This window comes from Prionailurus bengalensis, chromosome D4 (genome assembly GCF_016509475.1).
Source record: "Prionailurus bengalensis isolate Pbe53 chromosome D4, Fcat_Pben_1.1_paternal_pri, whole genome shotgun sequence".
NCBI lineage: Eukaryota > Metazoa > Chordata > Mammalia > Carnivora > Felidae > Prionailurus > Prionailurus bengalensis.
This window is the reverse complement of record NC_057359.1, coordinates 71,977,876-72,005,401: the sequence shown is the minus strand read 5'-3', so window position 1 is coordinate 72,005,401 and position 27,526 is coordinate 71,977,876. Positions and strand designations below refer to the sequence as shown.

The following is a 27,526-nucleotide window of genomic DNA, read 5'->3' as shown; positions in this document are numbered from 1 at the left end:
TTATCCTAAGTAATTAGCTGCTTTGGGTGGATCTTCACTGTCACATATTTGACTTTTATGTAGTTTGACCTCTTGCATAGTATATTGTCTCCTCTAAGCTGGCTTTCATAAGCTGAACTAATCTTTCTGTTCATCAGTTTACTAACACTGATTTCTAAGTGGACACCTGCCAGCTGCTGTTTCTGGGGGAAAGGACTTCCTTGGGAGGTGGGAGTGGTTGTGGAACTTAGTGCATCTAGAATCTGACACTTATTCATTAAATCTAGGTAATAGATGAGGGCTTCTGTCTCATCACTTGGCCCAACCCTGCCAAGCTAACCTAGTCACTTCTTCCTTCCCTCCCTCTCTCCCTCCCTCCCTCTCTCTGTGTGTGTGTGTGTGTGTGTGTGTGTGTGTGTGTGTGTGTGTGTGTAGGGGGTAGTAGAATGTGTATGTGAGAGCAAGAGGGGGTGGCCTTGCTTTGGGCTATGCTGGGTTAAAGTAGCCTGACGTCATATGCAGGTGGCTAGGACTTCTGAAGTGGCAGGAGAAGGAAGACTCCTTTTCCCTTTCCTGCTCAGAATGTAGTCCATAGTGCATCCTGGTGCAAGGCTTTCAATATTGCACTATCTGCCTGGGCCCTGGGGGGTAAGATTGGTGGGCTAGGGGACAGGAAGATGGTCTGTCTGATTGCCTTAGTTTGGGGGTAAGGGGTACCAGCAGGGACTGTGTCAGCAGCAACCTTTTGCTCTGAACCTTGTTGCTTGCAGAGATTTACATCTGTCACCCCTTGGGGCTGCCCTGGCTGGAAGGAGGCAACTCTTGCAGCAGCCATGATGGAATGGGTCCTCTCCCCACCACCCGACCTTTATTGGTGTTTACTACTGGACTTCCTGACGTTCTGCTTTTAATTTAAAAAATTTTTAAGTTTATTTATTTATTTTGAGGCGGGGAGGGGCAGAGAGAGTGACAGAGAGGAATCCCAAGCAGGCTTCGCACTGCCCAACATGGAACTTGGACTCACCAACCATGAGAGCATGACCTGAGCCCAAATCAAGAGTCGGACACTTAACAGACTGAGTCACCCAGGTGCTCCCTGACATTCTCCTTTTAAGTACGTTTGCATTTAATATGTTTTTTTAAAGGTAGAGAATGAGGGCAAACATATTTTTAAAAACCTAGGAGTAGAGATCAAAATTGAAAGCATTACTTCTTGCTGGCCTCATTTGGATTTGGTCAAGTATTAGAGTGGCATTTAGTGAATCAAAATGGCATATAGAAATTAATAGATGATGTGGACTTTATCAGTTAGTATTTGGTTAGATTTATACTTCACAGGATTGATCTACCTGAAAAGATTATTACATATAAAATCTAGATGGCAGTTAGGCTTTCCTTCCTCATCATAGTTTTATTTTTTTATTTTTTATTTTTTTATTTTTTTCAATATATGAAGTTTATTGTCAAATTGGTTTCCATACAACACCCAGTGCTCATCCCAAAAGGTGCCCTCCTCAATACCCATCACCCACCCTCCCCTCCCTCCCACCCCCATCAACCCTCAGTTTGTTCTCAGTTTTTAAGAGTCTCTTATGTTGGACTCTCTCCCACTCTAACCTCCTTTTTTTTTCCCCCTTCCCCTCCCCCATGGGTTTCTGTTAAGTTTCTCAGGATCCACATAAGAGTGAAAACATATGGTATCTGTCTTTCTCTGTATGGCTTATTTCACTTAGCATAACACTTTCCAGTTCCATCCGTGTTGCTACAAAGGGCCGTATTTCATTCTTTCTCATTGCCACGTAGTACTCCATTGTGTATATAAACCACAATTTCTTTTTTTTTTTTTTAATTGTTTTTAACATTTTATTTATTTTTGAGACAGGGAGAGACAGAGCATGAACAAGGGAGGGTCAGAGAGAGGGAGACACAGAATCTGAAACAGGCTCCAGGCTCTGAGCTGTCAGCACAGAGCCCGATGCGGGGCTCGAACTCACGGACTGTGAGATCATGACCTGAGCTGAAGTCGGCCGCTTAACCCACTGAGCCACCCAGGCGCCCCAAACCACAATTTCTTTATCCATTCATCAGTTGATGGACATTTAGGCTCTTTCCATAATTTGGCTATTGTTGAGAGTGTTGCTATAAACATTGGGGTACAAGTGTCCCTATGCATCGGTACTCCTGTATCCCTTGGGTAAATTCCTAGCAGTGCTATTGCTGGGTCATAGGGTAGGTCTATTTTTAATGTTTTGAGGAACCTCCACACTGCTTTCCCAGAGTGGCTGCACCAATTTGCATTCCCACCAACAGTGCAAGAGGGTTCCCGTTTCTCCACATCCTCTCCAGCATCTATAGTCTCCTGATTTGTTCATTTTGGCCACTCTGACTGGCGTGAGATGATATCTGAGTGTGGTTTTGATTTGTATTTCCCTGTCCTCATCGTAGTTTTAGTCTCAGACTCCTAACTGCAGAAGCCGTCAAAGTCCAGAGGTGGTCATCCTTCCTTCACTACCGCATCCCCCTGCCCCATCACATCCTATTTTTGTACATGTCCTATACTTAAGGTTTTCTTAGCTGTTAGGGTCCCATTTCTGAAAATGATTATTTTGGTTCCACTCATGTAAGCTTGGACGTGAAAACTACCTGTTTTCACTGGTTTATATACACGCATGTGTGTGCACACGTACACACACACACACACACACCACACAATCCACTTTCGCAAGCATTTCAGTAATTTAAGTTAACTCTAGAAGATGTGAGTCATGGGGAAAGGCCTTGCTGTAGAGTGCTGGACTTCCTGTTCTTTCACTGGTCCTTCCTCCCTCTCCATCTTTTTCTCTTTTCCTCTCTTCCTCTCCTCTCTGTAGTAACTACTACATCATTCCTGATTTGGAGCAGACCAGTGCTGCCACACAATCAGACCTTCTGGAATTTACCCCACCTTTCTTTTTTTCTTTTTTCTTTTGTTGTATTAAAATACATATAGTCCCCTTTTCCAGAAATTCTGATGTCAGATACTATAAATTGCTGCCAATCCCCTCCTTTCTCTTGCTAGGCATTAAATGTATAAACTTCTAAATGACTTTTTTAATGCATGAGGAATTAATATTTCATGCATTCAACAGGTATTTGAGCAATTACTCTCTGCAAGGGCCTGAATTAAGTGCCGGTACACCAAGAAAGTTAGGTCACAGTTTCTCAACCTGAGGAGTTCTATAGAAGGACAGAGTGTATGAGTGGGTAGTCAGGTGGAATCAGATTGAAATCACACCTAGAAGAACTGCTTTGGTTTAGGGAAGAGAAGATTGGGCAGTTACATAATGTATAGCAAAAGACAGTGAGTGCCAGGAGAGATGTAGAAGAGGTCTGTGAGAGTTTGTAGGGCCCAAATGGTACGTACAAGTTGTGGAGCATGGAATATTTGAGCTGGACCTTGAATGGGAGGATTTGGCTGTGTGGAGATGGAGAGGTAGGAGAGGTTGGGAGAGTATTCCTGATTGGGGGACTTGGTTGACCAAATAATTGGGCAGGAAAACATGGCGCACTTAAACGATTGCAATTTGGGTGGCTGTTGGGGAGTAATGGGGTACATGGTTGAGAAGGTTCTTTTGGGGCTAGATTGGCCCACTCTTAGAAAGGACTCCCTCTCTGATCTAATTATTCACACTAGGCTTGTGCTAGCTGCTAATTTTTTTAATGTGCTTTTATGAAGGAAGTACTTCTTCCTTGTCCCCCATTGCCCCTTTGACAAAGACCTTCCATTTGTATTTGGACCCAGTTGTAAGCTGGCTTAAGCAAAAACAGGGTTCTTACTATAAGGAATCAGGGAGTTTTATGGAAGTAAGAGGAGCCTTCAAGAACTAGAAATCATCCACTTCTTCCAGCTGCTGTCTGTGCCTCTGTGACCATTCTTTCTTCAGACCAGACTTCTGATTTTGTGTTCCAAAGGATAGGCTAAAGATGCCCATGCCATATCCACTGGCTTATTCTCATAGGTCCAAGCACTCAAGGGTGGCTTGACTTTCTGGTGCCAATTCTGAATTGCTGCGGAAGGTATGAATTGAGCCAGACCCATGTCTAGTAAGCCTTTGTATCATTTCCATCCACTTTCTCTGCTTCATCAGTGCTGCAATTTAACATGCAGGCATGAGCATTGTGTTTGGAGTTGGACTGGCTTGGAGTTTGAGCCCTAGCCCTGCCACTTACTACAGTTCTGATCAACATTCTTTTTTTTTTTGTAAATATTTTAAAATATTTTAAAAAAAATTTATGTGTTTATTTTGAGAGAAAGAGAGCATGTGCATGCAAGGGGGGGGGGGGAGGGGGAGGGAGTGGGCAGAGAGAGAGAGGGAGAACTTGAGAATCCCAGGCAGACTTTGTGCTGAGTGTTGAGCTGGATGTGGGGCTCGAACTCACTGTGAGATCATGACCTGATCCGAAATCAAGAGTTGGACACTTAACTGACTGAGCGATTCAGGTGCTGCGATCAACATTCTTTTTTTTTAATTTTTTTTTTCAACGTTTATTTATTTTTGGGACAGAGAGAGATAGAGCATGAACGGGGGAGGGGCAGAGAGAGAGGGAGACACAGAATCAGAAGCAGGCTCCAGGCTCTGAGCCATCAGCCCAGAGCCCAACGCGGGGCTCGAACTCACGGACCGCGAGATCGTGACCTGGCTGAAGTCGGACGCTCAACCGACTGCGCCACCCAGGCGCCCCTGCGATCAACATTCTTAATAAATATTAGACTGTTTCTTCATTTGTAAGTTGGAACTAATACTCCCTTCACTAAATGGTATTTTAGAGGGAGGTACTGCATTCTAGTGTGTTCTTGCAGGGTAAAGATCTCTTGAGGTTCAGCTTACGATTCTTCGTCTTATTAGATTGATGATGATGACCTTTGGCAAATCAGATCCAGAGCCTGTTTTTTTAATTATAAATGCAGACAACTGTTGTCCACCTCACAGTGTTTTTTGAGGCTCAAAAGGCCATGTGAAACTGCTTTGTGACTGTGCGGATATATATGTATTAATCAGAAGAAAATAAATACTATTAAGAAGGATATTTCCTTGTGATATTATTCCATTATAGTTTAGTATATTTCTGTGGTAACTTGACAGCTCTTTCTCAAAATATCTTATAGCTGTAGAGTATTAATTGATTTTTGGTGCAGTAGGCAGTGGTCTAGGTATTTTCAGATTTCCATTTCAGTCACAGCTTCCGCTAACCCAATTTATGATTTATAATTTAAAATTTACTTTCACATTCAGAAAAAATAATGTTCTTTATAGAAAACGTAAGCAACTTTAAAAACATTCCTAAACCTGTTACCCTGAAATAACTGTTTTCTCTTTCTGGTTCATACAAGTAATTCATGCTCATGAAGTAAGATAGTAATGACATAAAATTAAGCCAAAAAAGAATCCTCTGAAATTCCACCACATGGAGATAACCATTACCTTAAATTTAGTAACTTTTCCTATTCTTTTTGATGGTATATGCTTGCTTTGCATACTTTGTAAGGAATGTTTTGACGTTCAAGTTGTTATGAAATTTGACGTTCAAGTTGTTATGAAAAGATGATACATCTGAGGAAACAGATGTATTGCTGGTTTTTTTTTTTTTTTTTTTTTTACTTTTTTTCTTTAACTGATGATGTAAGTGACAAACCAGTATTTACCTTTTCTAATCCGATGGAAAAGTTGCCTTTCTTCCTTAACTCAGAAGTTAAAGTTGCATTTTTTGGCGTAATCCAGAGAATGAGTGATTTGTGTAGATAGATTTGTCAGGAATAATTAACACGGTTTCAGAAATATCAGTGGCTACTGGTGGATAACATTGAAGTGAAGTCCTTGAACCTTTACTGGTTATTACTGTTTTGGGTGGGGGTAGAAGGAAGGAAGGGCCCTTTTCTTTGTCTTTACATAGAGAAATGAAAGGCAGGTGAATAATATGGATTAAAGAATTATTTAATGAAGAGTAAATCAGTATATTTAATTTTTCCTATGTGAATGGAATAGTAGACATAAACTAAGCTGGAAATTGTTTTTTGTTTTGGGATTGAAGAATTTCAGTGTTTTTGAAATTATTTTTTCAAAATAAGTTTTTTTTAGAAAGACTTTTTTTTATTTTTATTTTTAGCAGATTTAGGTTTAGGTTTCTCCTCCTCTGAGAAGAAAGCACAGAGATTTCCCACATAAGCCCTTGGCTCCCATCCCTCCCCCACAATTACGCAAATTACACGGCCTCCCCCATCACCATCACTCACCAGCATGGTGCATTTTTGAACCAAGGATAAACTACATTGATACATAATCACTTGAAGTCCATGGTTTATATTACAGTTCACTCTTGGTGTCCTATATTCTGTGTGTTTGGACATATAGCCATGATTTTAATACCATTTCTTTTTGGCACTGAAAAATATTGTTTGTACCAGTTTACTTATCCACTCACCTACTGAAGGACATCTTGGTTGGGGCTACTCACCTACTGAAGAGCTTTTAAGTGTTAGCAGTTATGAATAAAGCTGCTGTAAACATCCCTGTCCAGGTCTTTGTATGGACATAAGTTTGCAGCTCCTTTGGGTAAATACCAAGGAGTGCAATTGCTGGATCATATGGTAAGACTATGTTTAGTTTTTGTTGTTTATTTATTTATTTTGAGAGAGAATGCATGCATGCAGGTGGGGGAGGGGCAGAGAGAGAATCGTTAAGTGTGGTGCCTCACACCTGGCTCGATCTCACAACCTCTAGATTATGACCTGAGCTGATATCAAGAGTTAGATGCTTAACCAACTGAGCCACCAGGCACCCGGGACTGTTAGTTAGTTAGTTAGTTAGTTAGTTAGTTAGTTAGTTAGTTAAAAAAAATTTTTTTTAAGGTTTATTCATTTTTCAAAGACAGAGACAGAGTGTGAGCAGGGGAGGGGCAGAGAGAGAGGGAGACACAGAATCCGAAGCAAGCTCCAGGCTCTGAGCTGTCAGCACAGAGCTCGATGCAAGTCTTGAACTCATGGACAACGAGATCAGGACTTGAGCTGAAGTTGACCTTTAACCGATTGAGTCACCCAGGCGCCCTGGACTGTTATTTTTATAAGGAGCCTCCAAACTGTCTTCCAAAGTGACTGAGCCATTTTGCATTCCCACCAGTAAATGTTCTTATTTTCATTTTTCCATATTCTTTAAGGTGCATTTTAAGCTTTAAAATTCTGGTGTTCCTTGTGCTTATCTTTCCCCCAGAGAGTTTTTCTCCAGGGCGGTGATACACAAAGTATGGTCTGAGGGTGGGAGAATTATTTTTTGCAAATAGGGAACTGTGGAAGAATGTAAATTAATTATCATTGTTATTTTACTTAACATTTCTTATCCTAGTAAGATAGGATGAAGGAAGAATGTTCCTTATTTTTTTCTGACTGGTGACAGTTTGCAGCTGGCTTACTTTGAGCAGAACTTCCTTAGGGTTTGTTACCCTGGAGTAGAATTGCTAGAAATTTGTTTTCAGAGATTGTATGGGTGTACACCCCATCAACAGTGAACTCAAGTATCTCTTGGTTTGTTTCCAGGTTTTGCCAACAATTGGTAGTTAGATTGGTAGTTAGATTTGCAAAGTTTTCTGATGTGAAAAATACGATACTGTATCTTACTGTGTTAATTTTGCATACTTCTGACAAGTGTAATTGAACATCTTTATATGTGTTATTTAGTCTATGGGTCTCATCTCTGAATGGCTTGCTTATATCCTTTTTTATTTGAAAAATTTGGATTAATTTGCTTTTTCTTGATTTGCATGTTTCATTCTGTATTCAAGTCCTTTTCATTTAAAAACATCATTATTGGGGCGCCTGGGTGGCGCAGTCGGTTGGGCGTCCGACTTCAGCCAGGTCACGATCTCGCGGTCCATGAGTTCGAGCCCCGCGTCGGGCTCTGGGCTGATGGCACCGAGCCTGGAGCCTGTTTCCGATTCTGTGTCTCCCTCTCTCTCTGCCCCTCCCCCATTCATGCTCTATCTCTCTCTGTCCCAAAAATAAATAAATGTTGAAAAAAATAAAAATAAAAACATCATTATTTATAATGTATCTTTTTATTTTATGGTGTGTTTTCTGATATTTTAAAATCTTAACCGATTAGTCTTTTATGTTTTGTGTGTGAGTTTTAATTTTCCCTTCTCAGTTTTATTTTAAAATCTTTAAAATCCTGGGGCACCTGGGTGGCCCGGTCGGTTAAGTATCCGACGTTGGTTCAGGTCATGAGCTCATGGTTCAGGAGTTTGAGCCTCGAGTAGGGCTCTGTGCTGACAGCTCAGAGCCTGGAGCTTGCTTCGGATTCTGTGTCTCCCTGTCTCTCTGCCTCTCCCCCACTCATGCTCTGTCTGTCACTCTCTCACAAAAATAAACAAACATTAAAAAAAATTAAAAATCTTTAAGATCGTGCTTTGTACATATGTCATTAATCTACCTGCAAGGGATTTTTAGGTTATTTCTTTTCTGTATGGGTAGACAATTTTTTTCCAGTTTTCATTGACTAGTTTGCTTTTTCTTTCCCTAGTTCTTTAGATGCAATACTCAGTTTTCTCCTTATTTTTATATACTGCCTATCATTTCCTTTTTTGGATTCTCTTTCCTTTATCCTTAAATGCTATTGTCTTTTAAAAAATCTTTTTGTTTAAGGTTTATTTATTTTGAGAGAGTGTGAGCGAGAGGGACATGGGCAGAGGGAGAGGGAGACAGAGAATCCCAAGCAGGCTCCACAAGCGGGCTCCACACTGTAGGTGCAGAGCCTGATGTGGGGCTTGAACTTGTGAACTGTGAGATCATGACCTGAACCAAAGTTGGACATTTAACAGACTGAGCCACTCAGGTGCCCCTAAATGCTGTTTTCTTGAGCAATCTGTCTCTGACTTTCTATTATGTTCTTTCAGCATGCAACTAGCATATCCAAGTGTGGTAATCCTGTGCTACATCCTTGCCTTTTCCTTCTTAACTCTGTTTTTCCATGGCCACTAAGCTCTGACACAGACTGAGGTTTCAGTAAATATTTGAAAGGGTGCATGACTGATCTAGCCAGAGTAGTTAGTGCTTCACAGTGGAAATAGGAGGGTACTGGGCCTTGAAAGAGGAGAGAATTTAGATGAGCTGGGAGAAAGAGGAAGGGTGAATTGCACCTTGACACATTTGGTATTAGCTTTTGATTCATAGTGTTGAGCTTTCTCTAGTGTTTTTTTTCTTTCTTTTTTTTTTTTAGAGAGAAACAGGGCTCGTGTGTGAGTGGGGGAGGGAAAGAGGGAGAGACAATCTTAAGTAGGCTCCACACTTGCTGAGCATGGAGCCTGACGTGGAGCTTGACCCCATGACCTCAGGATTATGACCTGAATTGAAATCAAGAGTTGGTTGCTCAACCGAGGGAACCACTCAGGCGCCCCTTTCTCGTGTTGCTTTTTGACCTTTGAATTTGTACATTGTTCCATATTGTCTTGACTACCACTTGAATGAGACAAAGTCTCATGATCTTTTGGTGATGCTCTTAAACAGGGCTCCCTGTGTATGATGTAGTATATGTAGCATAGGTCCTTTTAGAAAATGGGACTATTGTTGCAGACAGTTGCACAGTATAGGCAAGGTTTTTTCGACTGAAGGTCAGAAGACCTCATTCTAGTTCTTGTGCTGCTGCTAATTACCTCTGTGAACTTGGGTGAGTCCCTAAAACCCACTGTTTTTTATGCTAGTCTTTCAGTCCTCTCCAGCTGTGAATTCAGTAGAAATCTTTCTTTGTAGTACACGTTTCAGGGTGATAGTTTCGTGGGTGTTTATAATAATTCATTAAACTGTACACTTACATTTTGTGCATTTTTGTAAGTGTTTAATTTACATTGAAAAAGATTTTAAAAACCCACAGAAAGGGGGCACCTGGGTGGCTCCGTTGGTTGAGCGTCCAACTTCGGCTCAGGTCATGATCTCATGGTTCCTGAGTCTGAGCTCCGCATCAGGCTTGCTGCTGTCAGCACAGAACCCGCTTGGGATCCTCTGTCCCCCGCTCTCTCTGCCCCTCCTCTGACTGTTCTCTTTCTCTCTCTCAAACATAAAACTAAAACCTTAAAAAAAACACACACAAAAAGACTAGGTTTCAAAAAAAAGAAAGACTAGATTTCTTACATCCATGTGCTACCCCCCGCCCCCCAAAAATTCAAGCTCGATTAAAGACTTGAATGAAAAAAGCAAAATCATAAGGCCAGGAAGAAAACATAGATAAATATATGTGTCAGAGGTCTCCAAGGCCACCCTAGCTTCAGTGATTTGTTAGGAAAATTCACAGGACTCAGCATATATTTGTATTCATGTTTAAGATTTATTACAGTGAAAGGACACAAAGCAAAATCAGCAAAGGGAAAAGGCGCATGGAGCAAAGTCCAGAGGAAACCAGGTACAGGCTTCCAACAGCCTTTTCTGGGGAGCCCCAAAGGATGTGCTTAAATGCCTCTAGCAATGAGTTGTGACAACATGTGTGACATGTTGTCCACCAGGGATGCTCTTTAGAGACTCTGTGCTGAGGGTTTGTATTTATTGTTTATGTATATATGTGTGTATGTAATGTATTTATGTATTTTTGTTTTATTTATTTTTATTTATTTATTTTTTCAACGTTTACTTATTTTTGGGACAGAGAGAGAGCATGAACGGGCGAGGGGCAGAGAGAGAGGGAGACACAGAATCAGAAACAGGCTCCAGGCTCTGAGCCATCAGCCCAGAGCCCGACGCGGGGCTCGAACTCACGGACCGTGAGATCGTGACCTGGCTGAAGTCGGACGCTTAACCGACTGTGCCACCCAGGCGCCCCTGTATTTTTGTTTTATATAAACTCCTTGCTACACATGGGGCTCGAACTCACAACCCCGAGATCCAGAGTTGTATGTTCTACTGACAGGCATCTAGGCACCCCTCAGTGCCGAGAACTTTTAATCAGTGCTGGGTCATGTTGGCATCTTCTGCCTAACACGTACCAAAATTCCAGATTTCAAGAAAGAAAGCAGGTGTTTGGCATAAACCATATTGTTTGTGTGAAGGGTTTAGGCACAGTGAACCACTCTTATCCATTCTAGGAATGGAGTGAACTGTCCTGAAACCCATTTCCAAATGCTCAGTCAAGGGCCAGCCTGGCAGGCAGGCATTACTAAGGATAGCAGTCTCAGGCCTGCTAACACTTTTCTGCAGAATATACTATTTTTTATAATCTTGGAGTAAAAAAGGCATTTCTAAGTATGACTAGAAGCTCCAAAGCCATAAAAGGAAGGAAAGGTAAATTTATATTTAAGAACCTAGATATGAAAAGCAAGTGCTATAGAGTCACAGGCATACTAGGAGAAAAGTATTTATGATGTGTGGGAGAATGGAGGAGATTTTTTCCCAATATATAAAAGCTTTTACAAGTCATCAACTCAAAAGAATAATGAGTAATTTGCTGAAGAAGATATTTCAAAAGACCAATAAATATTTGAAAAGATACTTTACCTTAGTGATAAAATAGGTATGAATTAAGACAACAGAGTGATCTTTTTTCATCTACCATATACAGCTAAGATTGACTACTTATAATCTTTGTAAAGTTGATTACTCAGTATAGGAGTGAGCATAGGGAAATTGCAACTTACATACGTTGCTGGTGGTATAAATTAGCACAAAATTTTCTTTTTAAATTGTTTTAAATTTTATTTCAAGTATACTTAATGTACAGTGTTATATTAATTTCAGGTGTACAATATAGCAATTCAACACTTCTTTTTTTAAAATTTTTTTTAATGTTTATTTATTTTTGAGACAGAGAGAGAGACAGAGTATGAACGGAGGAGGGTCAGAGAGAGAGGGAGACACAGAATCTGAAACAGGCTCCAGTCTCTGAGCTGTCAGCCCAGAGCCCGACGCGGGGCTCGAACTCACTGGCCGCGAGATCATGACCTGAGCCGAAGTCGGACACTCAACCAACTGAGCCACTCAGGCGCCCCGCAGTTCAACACTTCTATACATTAGTCAGTAGCACAGGGTATTTTTCCAAAATCTGTTAAACCTGACGACACTCCTACCCTTTGACTTAGCAGTTCTGTTGCTAATGTTTTAGCTTACCGAAACCTGTGCAAGTGCACAGATGTATGGATAGGAATGTTCTCTGGAGTATTGTTTGTGGTACTATAAGGCTGGTAATCGCACAAATAGAGTGTTAGTTAATTACATTACTGTATCTATAGACATAGTTGCCATGTAGCCATTATAAATTAGATTTTTATTTAGTGCTACAGAAAGATAAAGTTTTATACATATCCAAACATTTTAGTGTTCTTTGGTATTTAAAACCTGACCTGAATGGATATACGGTTCCTTATAATCTTTGATTATCCCACTGAGTATGAGTGTGTGTTTTATTACAGAATATGAATGTATTTGGTTGTAGGTGCTGCTCTAGAACCCACTGGATGGGTAGGGTTATTTGAAATACAGTATATACACTATGTCACTATATATCATTCTAAAATCTGAAAAGTTCTGAGACATATATTGCTCCAAAGGTTTCTAGTAAAGGATTTGTGTTAATCAAAAGGAAAAAAAAGAGGGCAAACTGTAAAATACTGTATGCCATATTCCAGTTTTTAGGTTAAAGTAACACGAGTGTATGAACAGGAAATACTAGTGCATAAGCTGTTCTCCACATTTAACAGTGATTATCTGAGGTTATGGCAGTTCTTTAATTTCTTCATAAGTGAAAACAATTTGGATGAGTTTGTGTACAATATGTAATGTAACTGGAGAGGACGGAACTTGCTTCTGACTTGGAAGTAGTGTTTGTCTTACCTCAGATACTGTTGCGGTGACCTGAAGGATCTCATTTCCTGCAACTAAAAACTGAGTCTGTGTGAAAGATGAATTTAAGTTTTGGATTCCTTTTGAATTTTCAGAACTTTTGGTTACAATCCTTGTTTCTGAATAGACACTTTTTGGGTCCCAGGCCTAATTTACTTTCTTGAGGTTGTTTCCAGGGTTGAGGGTAAGGGCACAGAGTTCACATTCTTTCTGTGCCTCTAAAAACAGGATTCAGGGACCATACTATTGCTAAACCTTTACTTTTTATTTTGTTAACTTTGACAGGTTGATAAATTTAGTTCTTGATTATATCAGCACTTATTTACATTTCTTTTCATAAAGCTTGAACATGATTAATTCCCTTTTATTTAAAGTGTGGTATGTAGCTACAGATGACATACAGGTGTTAACACCGATCCCAAAGGCTGTAGGAGGCTGTTACTCTTCCTCAGGTGCACTTGGCCTGTGTTGGAGGGACCCCACATAATGTTTGGGGCTGTTTTTGGCATTCCCACGTTGCCATCATAAATAATTTTATTGCATTTAGGAAGCTCCATTTTATATTCTAGTGAGGAAGAGAGAGAAGTTTAAGACACTATACTGGGAATACATAGGAAGAAACCAAATGGTTATGTGAAAAATGAAGGAGACCAGATATCACTTGGTTTTTTAAGCCTTTGGTCCAGATTCTCCAGGTCAGTTTGTTAGGAAGAATTGAACTTTCTGCCTTCTTCCACAGAACAGTTTTTCCGCAGTTTCTGTAGCTAAACTCTGCGGGCAGTTTCTTCTGACCCTGGTCTGTAAGGTGCCAGGCAGAGCCTCCTGTAACTGGCACAAATATGCGGAGTGAGCTCCCTGTTCCTACAAACTCCTTTCACTGCATAGAATCATCTGGTCTGCTTATATTTCACAGTCATCCTGCCTGCTTTTCCTTGCTTCCTTCTTCCTTATTCTTTTCTTCCTTTGTTAGTCATTTTAAAAGCTAAACTTGAGACTTATTTGGATTTCACCACTTTTCCCCATTAATGTCCTCTTTCTGTTCCAGGATTGTACCCAGGGACCACACTGTTTAGTTGTCCTGTCTCCCCAGTCTCCTCTGGTCTGTGACAGTTTCTTAGGCTTTCCTTGTTTTTCATGATCTTGAAAGTCTTGTGCAGTACTGGCCGGGTGTCCTATAGAAGGTTTTCCAACTTGGGTTTTTCTGTTGTTTTACTGATAATTAGATGGAGAGTTTGGGTTTTTGAAAAAACATCACAGAGGTGAAATGCCTTTCATGTCACATCATATCAGGGATTGTGATATCCATGTGACATCACTCATGTTGTTAACTTTCATCACTCAGTTAAGGTAATATTTATCAAGTGTTTCCACTGTAATTTTCCTCTTTCCTTATTCTGTTCTTTGGAAGCAAGTCACTAAATCTATTCTACCCTCTCAAAGAGGGTGGAGGCAGATATTAAGCTGTACCTCCGGCAGGGGGAAGTATCTACACATAAATTGTTTGGTATTATTTTATAAGAAAGTCATGTTTCTTTTCCTCAGTGAATTTAATCATTTGATCATTTATATCATATGGATTCACGTACATTTAATTTATGCTTTGGGTTTAATACAATACTGTGTTACTTATTTTGTTCCTCAAATTATTCAGCCTTGGCCATATTGGAACTCTTTTGGGGTGGTTCCTGTAGACCTTTGATATGTTCCAGGCCTCGTTTTCTTCCTAATGTTACAAGATACTTCAGGTTCATCATGCTTTTTTTCACTGCTCCAGCCTTGGAATTAGCCATTTTTTCAAAGAGCCTGGTTCCTTTTTTTGAAGAATGGTGTTTAAAAACCAAGATTTGGGTGCAAGGTGTGCTTGCTGCTGCCAGGGTGTCATTGCCTCTAGGTTCTGTGTGTGTGTGTGTGTGTGTGTGTGTGTGTTTAAAAAAATTATTATGGAAAATTTCAAACATATGCAAAAATATAAATTCTTAGTATCTATCATTCAGCTTGTACAGTTATCAGTTAGTGGCCAATCTTGGACAATCTTGGTTTCATTTATATGGCTTCTCCTCATTTTCCTCACCCCTCGGCCCCCAATTATTATTTTTTATGAGTACTAAAATGAGGCTGTTACTTTATTTATTTATTTTTGTATTAAGGTATACAACATGATTTGATATACATGTACATGTGAAATGATTATTGGAATTAACATATCTTCTCATGTAGTTACGTGTGTGTGTGTGTGTGTGTGTGTGTGGTGAGAACATCTGAAATTTCTTTTTTAGCCAATTTCCAGTATGCCCCTGGTTATTTCAAGTAAATCCTGTCAACCATGTTATTTTATCTGGATGTTTCAGTCTTGATCTCTGAAAAAATAAGGACTCTCTTAAATAAAAATTTTATTTTATTTTATTTTATTTTATTTTATTTTATTTTTTTCAACGTTTATTTATTTTTGGGACAGAGAGAGACAGAGCATGAACGGGGGAGGGGCAGAGAGAGAGGGAGACACAGAATCGGAAACAGGCTCCAGGCTCCGAGCCATCAGCCCAGAGCCCGACGCGGGGCTCGAACTCACGGACCGCGAGATCGTGACCTGGCTGAAGTCGGACGCTTAACCGACTGCGCCACCCAGGCGCCCCTTAAATAAAAATTTTAAATTGAGGTATAATACAGTAGAAAGTATGAAATTGTAGAGCTTGGTGAATTTTTATCAATGTATATATTTCTGTAACCATCACCCGGAATGAGATGCAGGACATTTCTAGCCCCCTAGAAGTCCCCTTAATCACCACTGGTAATTTTTAGAAGAACCTTTAAAAACAAACATAAACCACATTCCCATTATTATACCTAAAAAATTAACAGTTAATTCCTTAAAATTAGATATCCAGTCGTTTGCAGTTGGTAGGTTCCCCTGTCACTATTCCTCCTCCACCTTGTACTGTACTGGTTACTTGTTCAGTACTTTGTCACAGCCTGGGTTTTTCTGAGAGCGTCCCCTTGGTATTTTTTTTTTTAACGTGTTTCTCTCACAGTGACTTTCATGGTTGCAAATGGTCTCTCACATTCTGGTTAGGTAATGCCAACACAATAATGGGCAGTGGTGCTGTCTTTGGAGAAACTGCATCATCAGTAAGATGGTTTCTCCAAATATATATTATCCCTGTTATCTGATTAAAGTTCTCCTGTTTCCCTCTGCTGGCTAAATCTAGAACATTTCTTCAAAAATTTTGTATTTCTTTAGAAAGAAGGAGTAACTTTGTATATAGGAGAGACTTTTGTTATTCTTGGCTTTGTTTTTCCTCCTTCTAGAGGTTAAATGACCGGGGACAGTTGTAAGAAAGTATAATTAGCTGGTAAACCTTTTTAGTGTTTCCCAGCTGGGTCAGAGTCATCTACCTACTAGTTGTGATTAATTATGACTGAAGGATCCTCCAGTACAGAAAAAGGATTAAGCTATGAAAATACTTAGTTTTGGTTGTGTTTGTTTTGTTAAGTTCTTCTTTTTTTCTTCTTATAGATCAGCTTGAACGGGTCTTTTTACGACTTGGCCATGCTGAAACAGATGAACAGTTACAGAATATTATATCTAAATTCCTTCCTCCTGTTTTGCTCAAGCTGTCCAGCACCCAAGAAGGAGTACGTAAAAAGGTATGCATGTTGGGACAGTGGTGGGAATTACATGATGGGTAAATGGTACATATAGGAAGTGAGTTTTCTGTTCCCATTATTGAAATCTAGGTTCATGATCCAAATCTGGCCTTTCAAGATGGAAAGTAAGTCTGGGACCAGCTTACGTGATTTAAAATAGCTTTTGTATGCTAAGCACAGCTGCATTTAGTTTCACCTGTACACTGGCATCAGTGCAGTGAAATAATTGAGATAATTATTCTAAAATATGTGGGGGCTTGATCTAAAATCCATGCTCTTGATTCCAGTATGAAAGGGGGGAATGGGCCAAAATTGTTCTTTAATCAGTGGCTAACTGTGAATAAAACCTTCATTAAAATTAAGCAAAATAGTTGTTTTAAACACCAAGATATTGTTGTGTAGCTCCTGTTTTAGGGTTCTGTAAAGTATTGTTACCAAAAGTTGGGTAGCCATCATAGCAAGATTTTCTTTCTTTCTTTCTTTCTTTCTTTCTTTCTTTCTTTCTTTCTTTCTTTTTTTTTTTTTTAAGATTTTAATTTTTAAGTAATCTGCACACCCAGTGTGGGGCTTGAATTTACAATCCTGAGATCAAGAGTCATATGCTGTACTGACTGAGCCAGCCAGGCACCCCTCAAGATTTTTTTAACCTAAATGTTCTACAGGGAACATTTGCCCCCTTCATTTTTAAAATAGTTCAGTCTTCTGGTGTATGTATGCTAGACCTTCAGGTCTTTGAGCTGTCATCGGGTTTCATCCCTTGGGCCGCTCTGATTGATTGGCAATGGGTTCTTGGAGGTCTGCCCTAAGAGGGATTCTGAGACCCAATTTGGGTTCATTGGAGAAAGAGTATCTTTAAGAATGTCTGTTATGTTTGCAGGAAGGAATAGGGCATTCTTGTCATGTATTTGACATGCCTGTTGTTAACACTGCCTTGCTGAGATAAATATGTATTTGATCCTGTCACTGTCCTATTTAAAACTCTTCTGTGGCCTTCTGTTACCCTCAGCATAGCAAGGTATGATAAAAGGCACTTCATGAGTTGGTTTCTGCTTTCTTATTTAGCTCCATCAGTCTCGTTATTCATTTGGCAAATCCTTACCAGGTGCCTTCTACCGTATATGCCAAGAGTTAGGGACATAGTAAATGAAAGAAACATGTAGTTGGGAAGACCAGTATTAGACAGGCAAGGGGCGCCTGGGTGATGCATCTGAATTTGGCTCAGGTCATGATCTCACTGTTCATGGGTTTGAGTCCCATATCGTACTCTGTTGACAGCCTGGAGCCTGTTTCAGATTCCGTGTCTCCCTCTCTCTCTGCCCCTCCCTGCTCATGTGCGCGCTTGCTCTCGCTCTCTCTCTCTCTCTCTCTCTCTCTCGCTTTCAAAAATAAACATCAAAAAAAAAAAGTAAAAAAAAACAAAACAAAAACAGGCAAGTAGTAACTAGTTATAAATTGCAATAAATGCCAAGGTAGAAAAGGGTTCTGGGGTGCCAGAGTAGCTCGGTTGAGCATCTGACTTCGGCTCAGGTCATTATCTCACGGTTCTTCGGTTTGAGCCCCACCTCAGGCTCTGTACTGACAGCTCAGAGCCTGAAGCCTGCCATGTCTCCCTCTCTCTCTGCCCCTCCCCAACTCATGCTCTGTCTCTCTGTCTCTGTCTCTTTCTCTTAACATTAAAAAAATACTAAAAAAAAAAAAAGAAAAGCATTCTATGAAAGAATATGTTTGAGGACTTGATTTAAACAGAATATGGGGCATTAGGAAGGGCTGTGTGGTGTGTAGCCAGACAGAGAGATGGGGAGACCGTTGAAGACATGAAGGCCCTGTGCAGGCATTCTGAGTGGGAACAGAGTATGACGCCTTCAGGGAGCTGAGGACCACCCGCTGCATCTAATGTTAGGAGTGATAGGAGGTCAGGCACTGGGGAGAGGAAACAGTGATTCCAGTGGGCAGCGATTTGAAAGTTCATGTATAAATAATTTTAATATGTGAAATTTTGTGATTGATGAAAACTTGTATTGACTTTCAGTTGTGTAATTTTGGGATTCCTTTCTATGTTTTGTGGTGCACATTCGATTCAACCAGGATATCCTGCAAGGTAGCTGGTAATTTGTGGATAAACTGAATGAAAGAGAAATTAAAGTTTTAGATTTCTAGTGACATGTCCTTAGAGTACATTTGCTATTTTAAGGAAAATGAGTTTTGTTATGTAGGTTCTACTTTATAGCCAAATTTATGTTTAAACTCATTGGAATAGCTAAAGATTAAAGACTGATCATACCAAGTCCTGACAAGGTTGTACTGGAACTCTCACAGATTGCTGGTAGGAGTGTAAATGAGTATAACCACTTTGGGAAACTGTTTGGAAATATTCTGAAGCCGATCATATGCATACTCCATGACCAAGCATGGTCATAACAAGCAAGTTATATATAAACTCAGTCCTAAGTTTATATATAACAGCACTATGTATATATGTGCACTAAAAGCATATCTAAGAATGTTCATAGCAGCATTATTCATACTAGGCCAAATTGGAAATTATCTAATGTCTATCAGTAGGAGAGTAGATAAATTATGGTGTTTTCTTTCTTTTTAAAAAACATTTTTTTAAATGTTTATTTATTTTTGAGACAGAGACAGATCATGAGTGGGGGGAGGGACAGGCAGAGAGGAGAAACAGAATCCAAAGCAGGCTCCAGGCTCTGTGCTGTCAGCATAGAGCCCGACTCGGGGCTCAAACTCCCAGACTGTGAGATCATGACCTGAGCTGAAGTTGGACGCTCAACCGACTGAGCCACCCAGGCGCCGCTCTTTTTTTTTTTTTTTTTTGTTAATTTTTTTTAATGTTTATTTTTGAGAGAGACTGAGTGCGAGTGGGGGAGGGGTAGAGAAAGAGGGAGACACAGAATTCGAAGCTGGCTCCAGGCTCTGAGCTGTCAGCACCGAGCCCGATGCGGGGCTTGAACTCATGAACTGTGCAATCATGACCCGAGCTGAAGTCAGATGCTTAACTGACTGAGCTACCCGCGCACCCCTACTTGTGGTATTTTCTTACCAGAGCAATGAAGGTGAACTGCAGCTCTGAGCGACAACATGAGTGAATCTCATATATGGTATAGAATAAAGCATATTCAGACACATGGGTTCACCCTATGTGTTCCATTTACATAAATTTAAACATGGTGTTTGAAGTCAGGACAGTGGTTACTTTTGGGAAAGAGGGGTTGGTGAGTGGAGGGGCATGGGATACAGGGTTTTTATGCTTCTGGTGTGTTTAGTCTATGAAGTTGGGCCATGCCTACTCTTTGGGCCATGCCCTTTCAATTGTGCACTTTAGCCATATGTTATACTTCAGTTAAAAGTTATTAATGAATAAATGAATATAAATGAATGAGTAATAAGAATTGGTATGCACAGGACACTATATACCCAAGGCTAGTGATTCTGTAGGTTTACTGATAGGTTAACTGTTACCTAGTTGGCCTCGGGGAAGGACTGGCTCAGTTGTTTTTTTTTATTTTTATGGGTTTATAGAAGATTTCAGATAGTGGATAACTAAACAGGAAATTAACCAATATTTAAGATGATGATATTGTTAGAAGAAAACTAGTCATTAATTCATTTAAAGTAAAAAGAAAAGATAAAAAAAGAAAGTGCAGGGTGCCTGGGTGGCTCAGTCAGTTAAGCGTCTGACGTTGGCTCGGGTCATGACCTCATGGTTGGTGGGTTTAAGCCCCGCATCGGGCTCTCTGCTGTCAACTTGGAGCCTACCTCAGATCCTCTGTTTCCCTTTCTCTCTGTTGCTCCCTCTCTGTCTCTTTCTCTCAAAAATAAAATAAACATTAAAATTTTTTTGTAAAGAGTACGTGATTGTGGACATGATTGTCTGTCACTAATAATGATTTCCCAAGAGTCCTTCTAGGAAACAGCCTAGATTAGATCGCCAGAAGAGGGCTATTGCTTTTAGGCTGCTTCCTCCTGTTTCTTTTCCTTGTTGGTTAGCTGTATCACAGGTCTGGACAGCTAGGAAGTTTGGATGAAATATGTGTGGTAATGCATGTTTCTAGGTCTCTGTAAGGTATCAGTGGTCCCAAGGATGTCTCGTGGAGACAGGCACTTTAGATGAATTGAGCTCAACTGGCAGTGTTGGGAGGGGTTAAACAGATGGGCTCTGGAGTCACATCTTGACTGTGCCACTTAGTGGCTCAGTATCTCCTTGGACAGGTTACTTCAGTTCCCTGAGCCTCAGCTTCCTCACCTGTGAAATGGGAATGACAATACCACTTCTCTGGTTGTTGTGAGAATCAGATGGGAAATGCAGAGTGCTGTGCACAAGTGTGTTCTGTGTAGAAACTGCTTGATGAATGTCTCGTATTTCATTATTGTCATTCATTAAACGGACATAGATTATAGATTTGTTGTCATTTTTTATTTTTTTTAATTTAATTTAATTTTATTAAAAAAAATTTTTTTTTTCAACGTTTATTCATCTCTGGGACAGAGAGAGACAGAGCATGAACGGGCGAGGGGCAGAGAGAGAGGGAGACACAGAATCGGAAACAGGCTCCAGGCTCCGAGCCATCAGCCCAGAGCCCGACGCGGGGCTCGAACTCACGGACCGCGAGATTGTGACCTGGCTGAAGTCGGACGCTCAACCGACTGCGCCACCCAGGCGCCCCTGTTGTCATTTTTTAAATATAATTTTTAAAAAATGTTTATTTTTGAGAGGGAGAGACAGACTGTGAGCAGGGGAGGGGCAGAGAGAGAGGGAGACAGAATTTGAAGCAGGCTCCAGGCTCAGAGCTGTCAGCACAGAGCCTGATGTGGGACTTCGACCCATGAACTGTGAGATCATGACCTGAGCCAAAACCAGATGCTTAACCAACTGAGTCACCCGGGTGCCCTGATTTGTTGTTTTTCTTAAAATTCATATTTCATTATTGCTCTAGATTCATTGGAACTTTTGTTGCTGCTGGGAGAAGTCCTACAACTCCCTTTAATACTTGCCTTGAGGCTGGAGCACAAATTTCAGAAATGATGGAGAGTAGTGTGGGCCTGGTCCTCCAGAATAGATACCTTAACTCTTTGAGTCTTTCTTAGGTGAGACTTTCTAAAAATGTTATTTTTCAGTGCTTAGTTTCTTACTTCTCTCTTAGCAAGATAATTTCATTGTTAGAGTAAGATCGGGGCCATTTGACTCAAGCCTCTTTTTTTTTTTTTTTTTTTGCTTTCCACCCACAGGGACTATTGACTTGCAGACTTCTCTTTCTGCTCTTTCCCCACTTGAAGGACAGAAAGCTTGTTATTACTTAAAGCTCTTTAGTAGAATCAGATGATCTTCAGAATAAAGTAAAAGTTCTCTATCTAGCATTTTACCTGAGTCATTTTATAATCTAGGCCCTACTTTTATCCTCATCAATCTGCATGTCAGATTGTGTTACATTCTTTTGGACCTCTGTTCTTCTTGTAACTGATTCTCTTCTTGGAAATTCATCTGGTTGTCAGCATTTAGTGTTCCTGTGACTTCCTCTCTAAGTCCTCCTTGATTTGGCAGAGTTTTTCTTTTCAGGAAACTCACAGTATCTTGTCTATTTCTCTTTTTGTCATGTTCACAGTGTATGTCAGTCCATTTGACTGCTGTAACAGAATACCACAGACTGGGTGACTTAAACAGCACTTTATTTCTCCCAGTTCTGGAGGCTGTGAGTCTGAGGTCAGGGTGCCAGCAGGTCCGTCTCCTTGTGGAGGGACCTTCCTGGTTGACAGAGGCAGCCTCCTTGCTGCATGCTCAAGAGGGGAAGAAAGAGAGAGGACTCTAATCCCTTCATCCCCTTGTTAGGACACCAATCTCATTGCGGGGGACCCCACCCCCATGATGTTAGCTAACTGTAAGTACCTCCTAAAACCAGAAAACTGGGGATTAGGGCTTCAACAGATGAGTTTTGGGGAGACACAAATGTTCAGTCCGTGGTGTAGGGTGTTACAGTCATTTATTTGCAGGTCTTTTGGGGAATAGTGCCTCAGTATAGGCTCAGCTGGGATCCCAGCCTTGGGGGGCACAGCATTTTGGAACAGGACCTTGATATTGTAAATTCCCTTTCTGGAATGTTACATTTATGTCTTTTAAAAGAACAAAGTAGCTGCTATTCATCAAATTAAGTAATGTTGGAAAAATGAATTTGTTTCAAAGGTATCAATAATTTTAATTCATATCTTTCTGTATCTTAGGTAATGGAACTGTTGGTCCATCTGAATAAGCGTATAAAAAGCCGCCCCAAAATACAGCTCCCGGTAGAGACACTATTGGTTCAATACCAGGACCCGGCTGCAGTTTCCTTTGTCACAGTGAGTGTTCTTTTGGAATGTTGTCTGATGTAAGTTTTCTCTCCTAACACTTACTAGATGCCATCACTATATTGGCAAGTTTAGAACCTCACCTTAGACTAATTCTAAATGGAATATGCGATGTTTTCCTTTAGATGACACACTGTTTTTTCCACTGAAATGGTAGGAATAGGATAAGGCATGGTCATTTCCATGGGGCAAAGGAAGGTTGGTGAAATGACTTGTCAGGTATGCTGGTATATAAAGGAATGATTGGATTTTTTTTTTTTAATGTTTCTATTTATTTTTGAGACAGAGAGAGACAGAGCATGAACGGGGGAGGGTCACAGAGAGAGGGAGACACAGAATCTGAAACAGGCTCCAGGCTCTGAGCTGTCAGCACAGAGCCTGACGCGGGGCTCGAACTCACGTACTGTGAGATCATGACCTGAGCCGAAGTCGGCCACTCAACCGACCAAGCCACCCAGGCGCCCCAGGAATGATTGGATTCTTAGCAGAAGCTTGTGTGAGACCAGTCTGAATAGAGAGAAGAAAGGGTTATGTAGCATAGGCATGATTAAATGATAATAGAAGAAGGAAACGAAAGGGTAAATGGCAAGGATAGGAAGCTGAATTTTTAAAAATTCTGTTTCTGATGTGTTCAGAAAGGTATCCTTTTTAAAAGTGAAGTAAACTGAGCCTGGTAAGAAATACTCCTATTAAATTGTTGTCTTCATGAAAAGTAAATGTATAAGAGTGTGGATGCCATGTGATGTCAGATGATCTCTTCCTGGCCTTGTTGTTTCTAGCTTTGAGGCAGAATCTATTGGGTCTTATCTAACATCTGGATTCCAAACCTTGGGAGCCATGTACTCGTCCAGACATCTTTCTGTGCCTACTCTGTACATACTGCTTCATTACAGATGTCCCTTTCTTTAAGTAGATAGGAACATTAGGTACCAATAAAACTGCCAAAGAGAATGTCTTCAAAGGAATAACCTTATGAAGCCTCCTTCATAAAGTGAAGACTCCTTCAGAAAAGCAAATCTTTAATTATGCGTGGATCCAGATACGCATTTATAAGTTTGCTTACAGTGAGGCATTCATACAGATTATAGTAATACAGACATACCCACAGCACTCAGTTTGCCTTGGTTCATCATTCATTGGTCAGTTGTCCGGGTGAGGAACCAGAGCACTGCCGTGTACTGAGGAGGCTGTAGTAACTGACCAGTTGGGAAACAACAGCCTAGGATTTCACAGTTGGTCTCCTCTTAGCTTCAAAGGATTAATGCTAATGTGTAGCCTGTAGGTTCAGATTGGCCAAATGCTTACTTTTCCTTTTCAGCGAACATTGCATATTTGAGTGCTTTATTCCCCCCACCCCGCCAACTTTATTGAGGCATAATTGACAAATAAAATTTTATGTATTTAAGGTGAAAAAATGGAATGTTTGATAGATGTATGCATGAGTACTTTCGATTAGGTCATGCTCCCTCACGTGAAGCACATCTTAAAGCAAGCATTTTGACTAAATAGGGCTGGAATTCTTCCTGAAATATACTGGTTGATCAAGCTGTAATAAACACGTGGTAAATGTATGCAGAGAGAATGTAATTTCTCTGTTATGACAGAACTCCCTAAGTTATCAACCGTGTGTTTTCTTTGAAATCCCAGAGTATTTCCTTCACACTCACCTGCTTTTCTCTCATTGCATTAGAATTTTACTATAATTTATGTTAAGATGGGCTATCCTCGCCTGCCAGTGGAAAAACAATGTGAACTGGCCCCCACGCTTCTTACTGCCATGGAAGGGAAGCCTCAGCCACAGCAGGATAGGTACGGTCTCCTCAGTTATCTTACCTCTCACCTGCATGAGTCTACAGCTACCTTTCAAAAAAACAAAGTCGCATGTTTTGTTTTACTTGGGCTAATGTGAAGGCTTGAGCTCTTTCAGGTGACAAATAATTGAATTTCCTGTGTTATTTAATTGTTACTGTTTTGGTAATTATAAAATTTCTTGATGTGAGCATATTGAAAATGTGCAGAACTAACAACGTGTTTCTCAATCTAAATGCATTTATTTTGTTAATTATTTTGAAGAAGCTAATTTCACGTGATTGCACAAATTAGTTATAAAGTGCTTTTCATCAAAACATTTTGGAGGGTATGACATCTTAGAGCAGTTTTCTTAAGGAACAGATCACTTGTTTATATTAATATGGGAATTGGAGGGGTGAAAAGGTTTAGATAACACACTTAGTGTCCAGGTTTGGCTCAGAGTTCTGTAGGGTAGCCTGGTTGTAGTGAGCATCGTCAGGAAGAGCACAGAACTGTGGAGGAAAGATGGAGTTAAGTGGTGGTTTTACTTTACTCTTTAGAGTGTGTATATTTTTAAAAGAGAAACTGTAATCCACGTATTTACAAATACAACTGATAAACAGTGCAAGCACTCTTTGAAGTTTTCATGTGTTTTTTTTTTTTTTTAATTTTTTTTTCCAACGTTTATTTATTTTTGGGACAGAGAGAGACAGAGCATGAACGGGGGAGGGGCAGAGAGAGAGGGAGACACAGAATTGGAAACAGGCTCCAGGCTCCGAGCCATCAGCCCAGAGCCCGACCCAGGGCTCGAACTCCCAGACCGCGAGATCGTGACCTGACTGAAGTCGGACGCTTAACCGACTGCGCCACCCAGGCGCCCCCATGTGTTTTTAAGAATAGCAAAAGGTGTAATGAAAGAATTACGGAAGGCGTGTTACATAAATTCACACAGTGGACGTTTATTCAAAATATTAAACCATTGCTTTTTATATTTTTAGCTTTAAAATAACTTTAATTAACTATGGAAAAGAAAAAAAATATTGAGGGAACATGTTGTAAGTTGAACTACCTAAAGTTTAATAGAAAACTCTTTTGGTAACTTCAGATACTAACACTGAGGTCATATTTTGTACATTTGTTTCTGGTGTTTTTGGTGATGAGCCAGGTTGGCTAAATGGCAGTCTTTGCCCAGTATACTGAGGTTTCAGTAGCAGAACAAGCTAGGCTAGCCCCTGGGTTTAGGACTTTGTAAATTGGTGGTGTTGAAAATGCATGGCCCTTGCTACACTTGCCACTTTATGTTATATGATTTTTGTTTTGTCTGTTATTTGCATGTTATAAAAACCTTATTTTTAAGGTAGTTGCAATAAATGTAATTGTTTTTTCAGCTTAATGCATCTTTTAATACCAACCCTTTTTCACATGAAATACCCTGTTGAATCATCAAAATCAGCTTCTCCGTTTAATCTTGCTGAGAAACCAAAGACTGTGCAGCTGCTTTTGGACTTCATGCTAGATGTCCTTCTGATGCCTTACGGGTAGGTTAAGAAATCAAAACAAAGCAGCCTTATTAGTAACTGCTTTTACTGTGTGGAGTGAAGTACTCTTTTAAATGATTCACCTTTTGCTTGAAATTGGATATGTCTCAGATTTTCATGTTTGCTGCAGCCCTGACCTCTGCTAAACCCCAGCTCCGCTGCTCATTGACCTCACAGGTGTGGACCTGCTGTAACCATTTCGGGCTCAACCTGTCCAAGCTGAAATCAGTTTTTCCCCATAAAAATAGATCCTTTTCTTTAATTGCCATCAGTGCTGTGATGGTTCTCATAGCTGAGTCGGTATAGTTATAAATTGCCTCCAGCTTTCCTTTTCCTTTTAGCTAATACCAGTCCCATAATTCCCCCTCTGTGCTCCCTGATGCATCCTGGAACTGCTCTCACCGCTGCCTGCTGCCATCTACTTTCGTCTCTGTTCAGCTCTTGTCACGACTTTCTCACCAGCTGCTCTTCTTCAAAACTGTCTACACTGCCAGAAAGGTCCCTGATTTTTATGCGTGCCTCTTACCAGTCACACCTTAAAGTCCTTGGGCTATCGTTTTCCAGTCGTTACTACTCATGCATTTGATGTGCTCTTATGTGTCCTTGCCTTTCGTGTTTTAAGACAGTACAGTTCTCTCTGCTTAGAATGCTTGCCCATCAAAAAAGCAGGGAAGAAGGAAAGAATGAAAAAGAAAACAACAGCCAAAAAAACTGCTTTGAAAAAGCACCTCAAACTAGCTTAGACATCAGCAGTGTGTGTCTCTGGCATGAATTTCTTTCCCTGGGCAGAGGATGCCATTTTCCGTGTCCTTAATGACACTCACATCCATCTGTATCACCACTTTGTGTATTTATCACACTGCTGACACGTCTGTCTTCCCTAATGGATTGGGACTTGTTAAAGCCAAGAGTTGTTTTACCTAGCTCTGGTCCCTGGCACAGTGGCCCAGGTTGTGATCAGCTTCTGGCCTAATTATTTTCTTGCTTCCAGAGATATTGATCTAGAATGCTGCTTTTCTTGTCTCTTCCCTGATCAAGAGTAGAACATATACTATAAGCTTACCGTGCAGAGCCCCATATCAGCTGTCCCTCCATCCAGACACAAGAGGGTTCGTGCTGTACGATTTCCTTCCTTTCCAGTTTACTTCCTTCCCACCCCTCTTGTTTGGTGGCTTTATTTTTCAGACCTTGAAACACTTCCACTACCTCTATCTAGTACCTGTCATACCATTTCTTATTTTTCGGTGGTTTCTTTGCCCTGTGATATCATGTCAAACGCTGTTATATGTGTTATTATCTCAGCTTGCTCCAGATGGCAGGGACTCAACCTCACACCTCTTGGTATGCTTCTGACTTGTGCTTAGGATGA

At 40.5% G+C, this 27,526-nt stretch overlaps 1 protein-coding gene across 6 annotated transcripts in view; it reads left to right on the top strand.

Annotated features, from left to right (window-relative positions):
• ECPAS (Ecm29 proteasome adaptor and scaffold) overlaps positions 1–27,526 on the top strand; it is a 108,799-nt gene that overhangs the window by 9,268 nt on the left and 72,005 nt on the right. For 4 of the 6 annotated variants that reach the window (XM_043566675.1, XM_043566677.1, XM_043566674.1 and 1 more), the window contains 4 exons: positions 16,341–16,471; positions 22,703–22,819; positions 24,519–24,637; positions 26,008–26,157. In XM_043566675.1, the coding sequence (XP_043422610.1) occupies positions 16,341–16,471; positions 22,703–22,819; positions 24,519–24,637; positions 26,008–26,157 (517 nt within the window). Of the gene's footprint in view, positions 1–16,340; positions 16,472–18,556; positions 18,570–22,702; positions 22,820–24,518; positions 24,638–26,007; positions 26,158–27,526 lie in introns of all 6 variants that reach the window. The other 2 variants (XM_043566679.1, XM_043566678.1) reach the window with 1 other exon arrangement.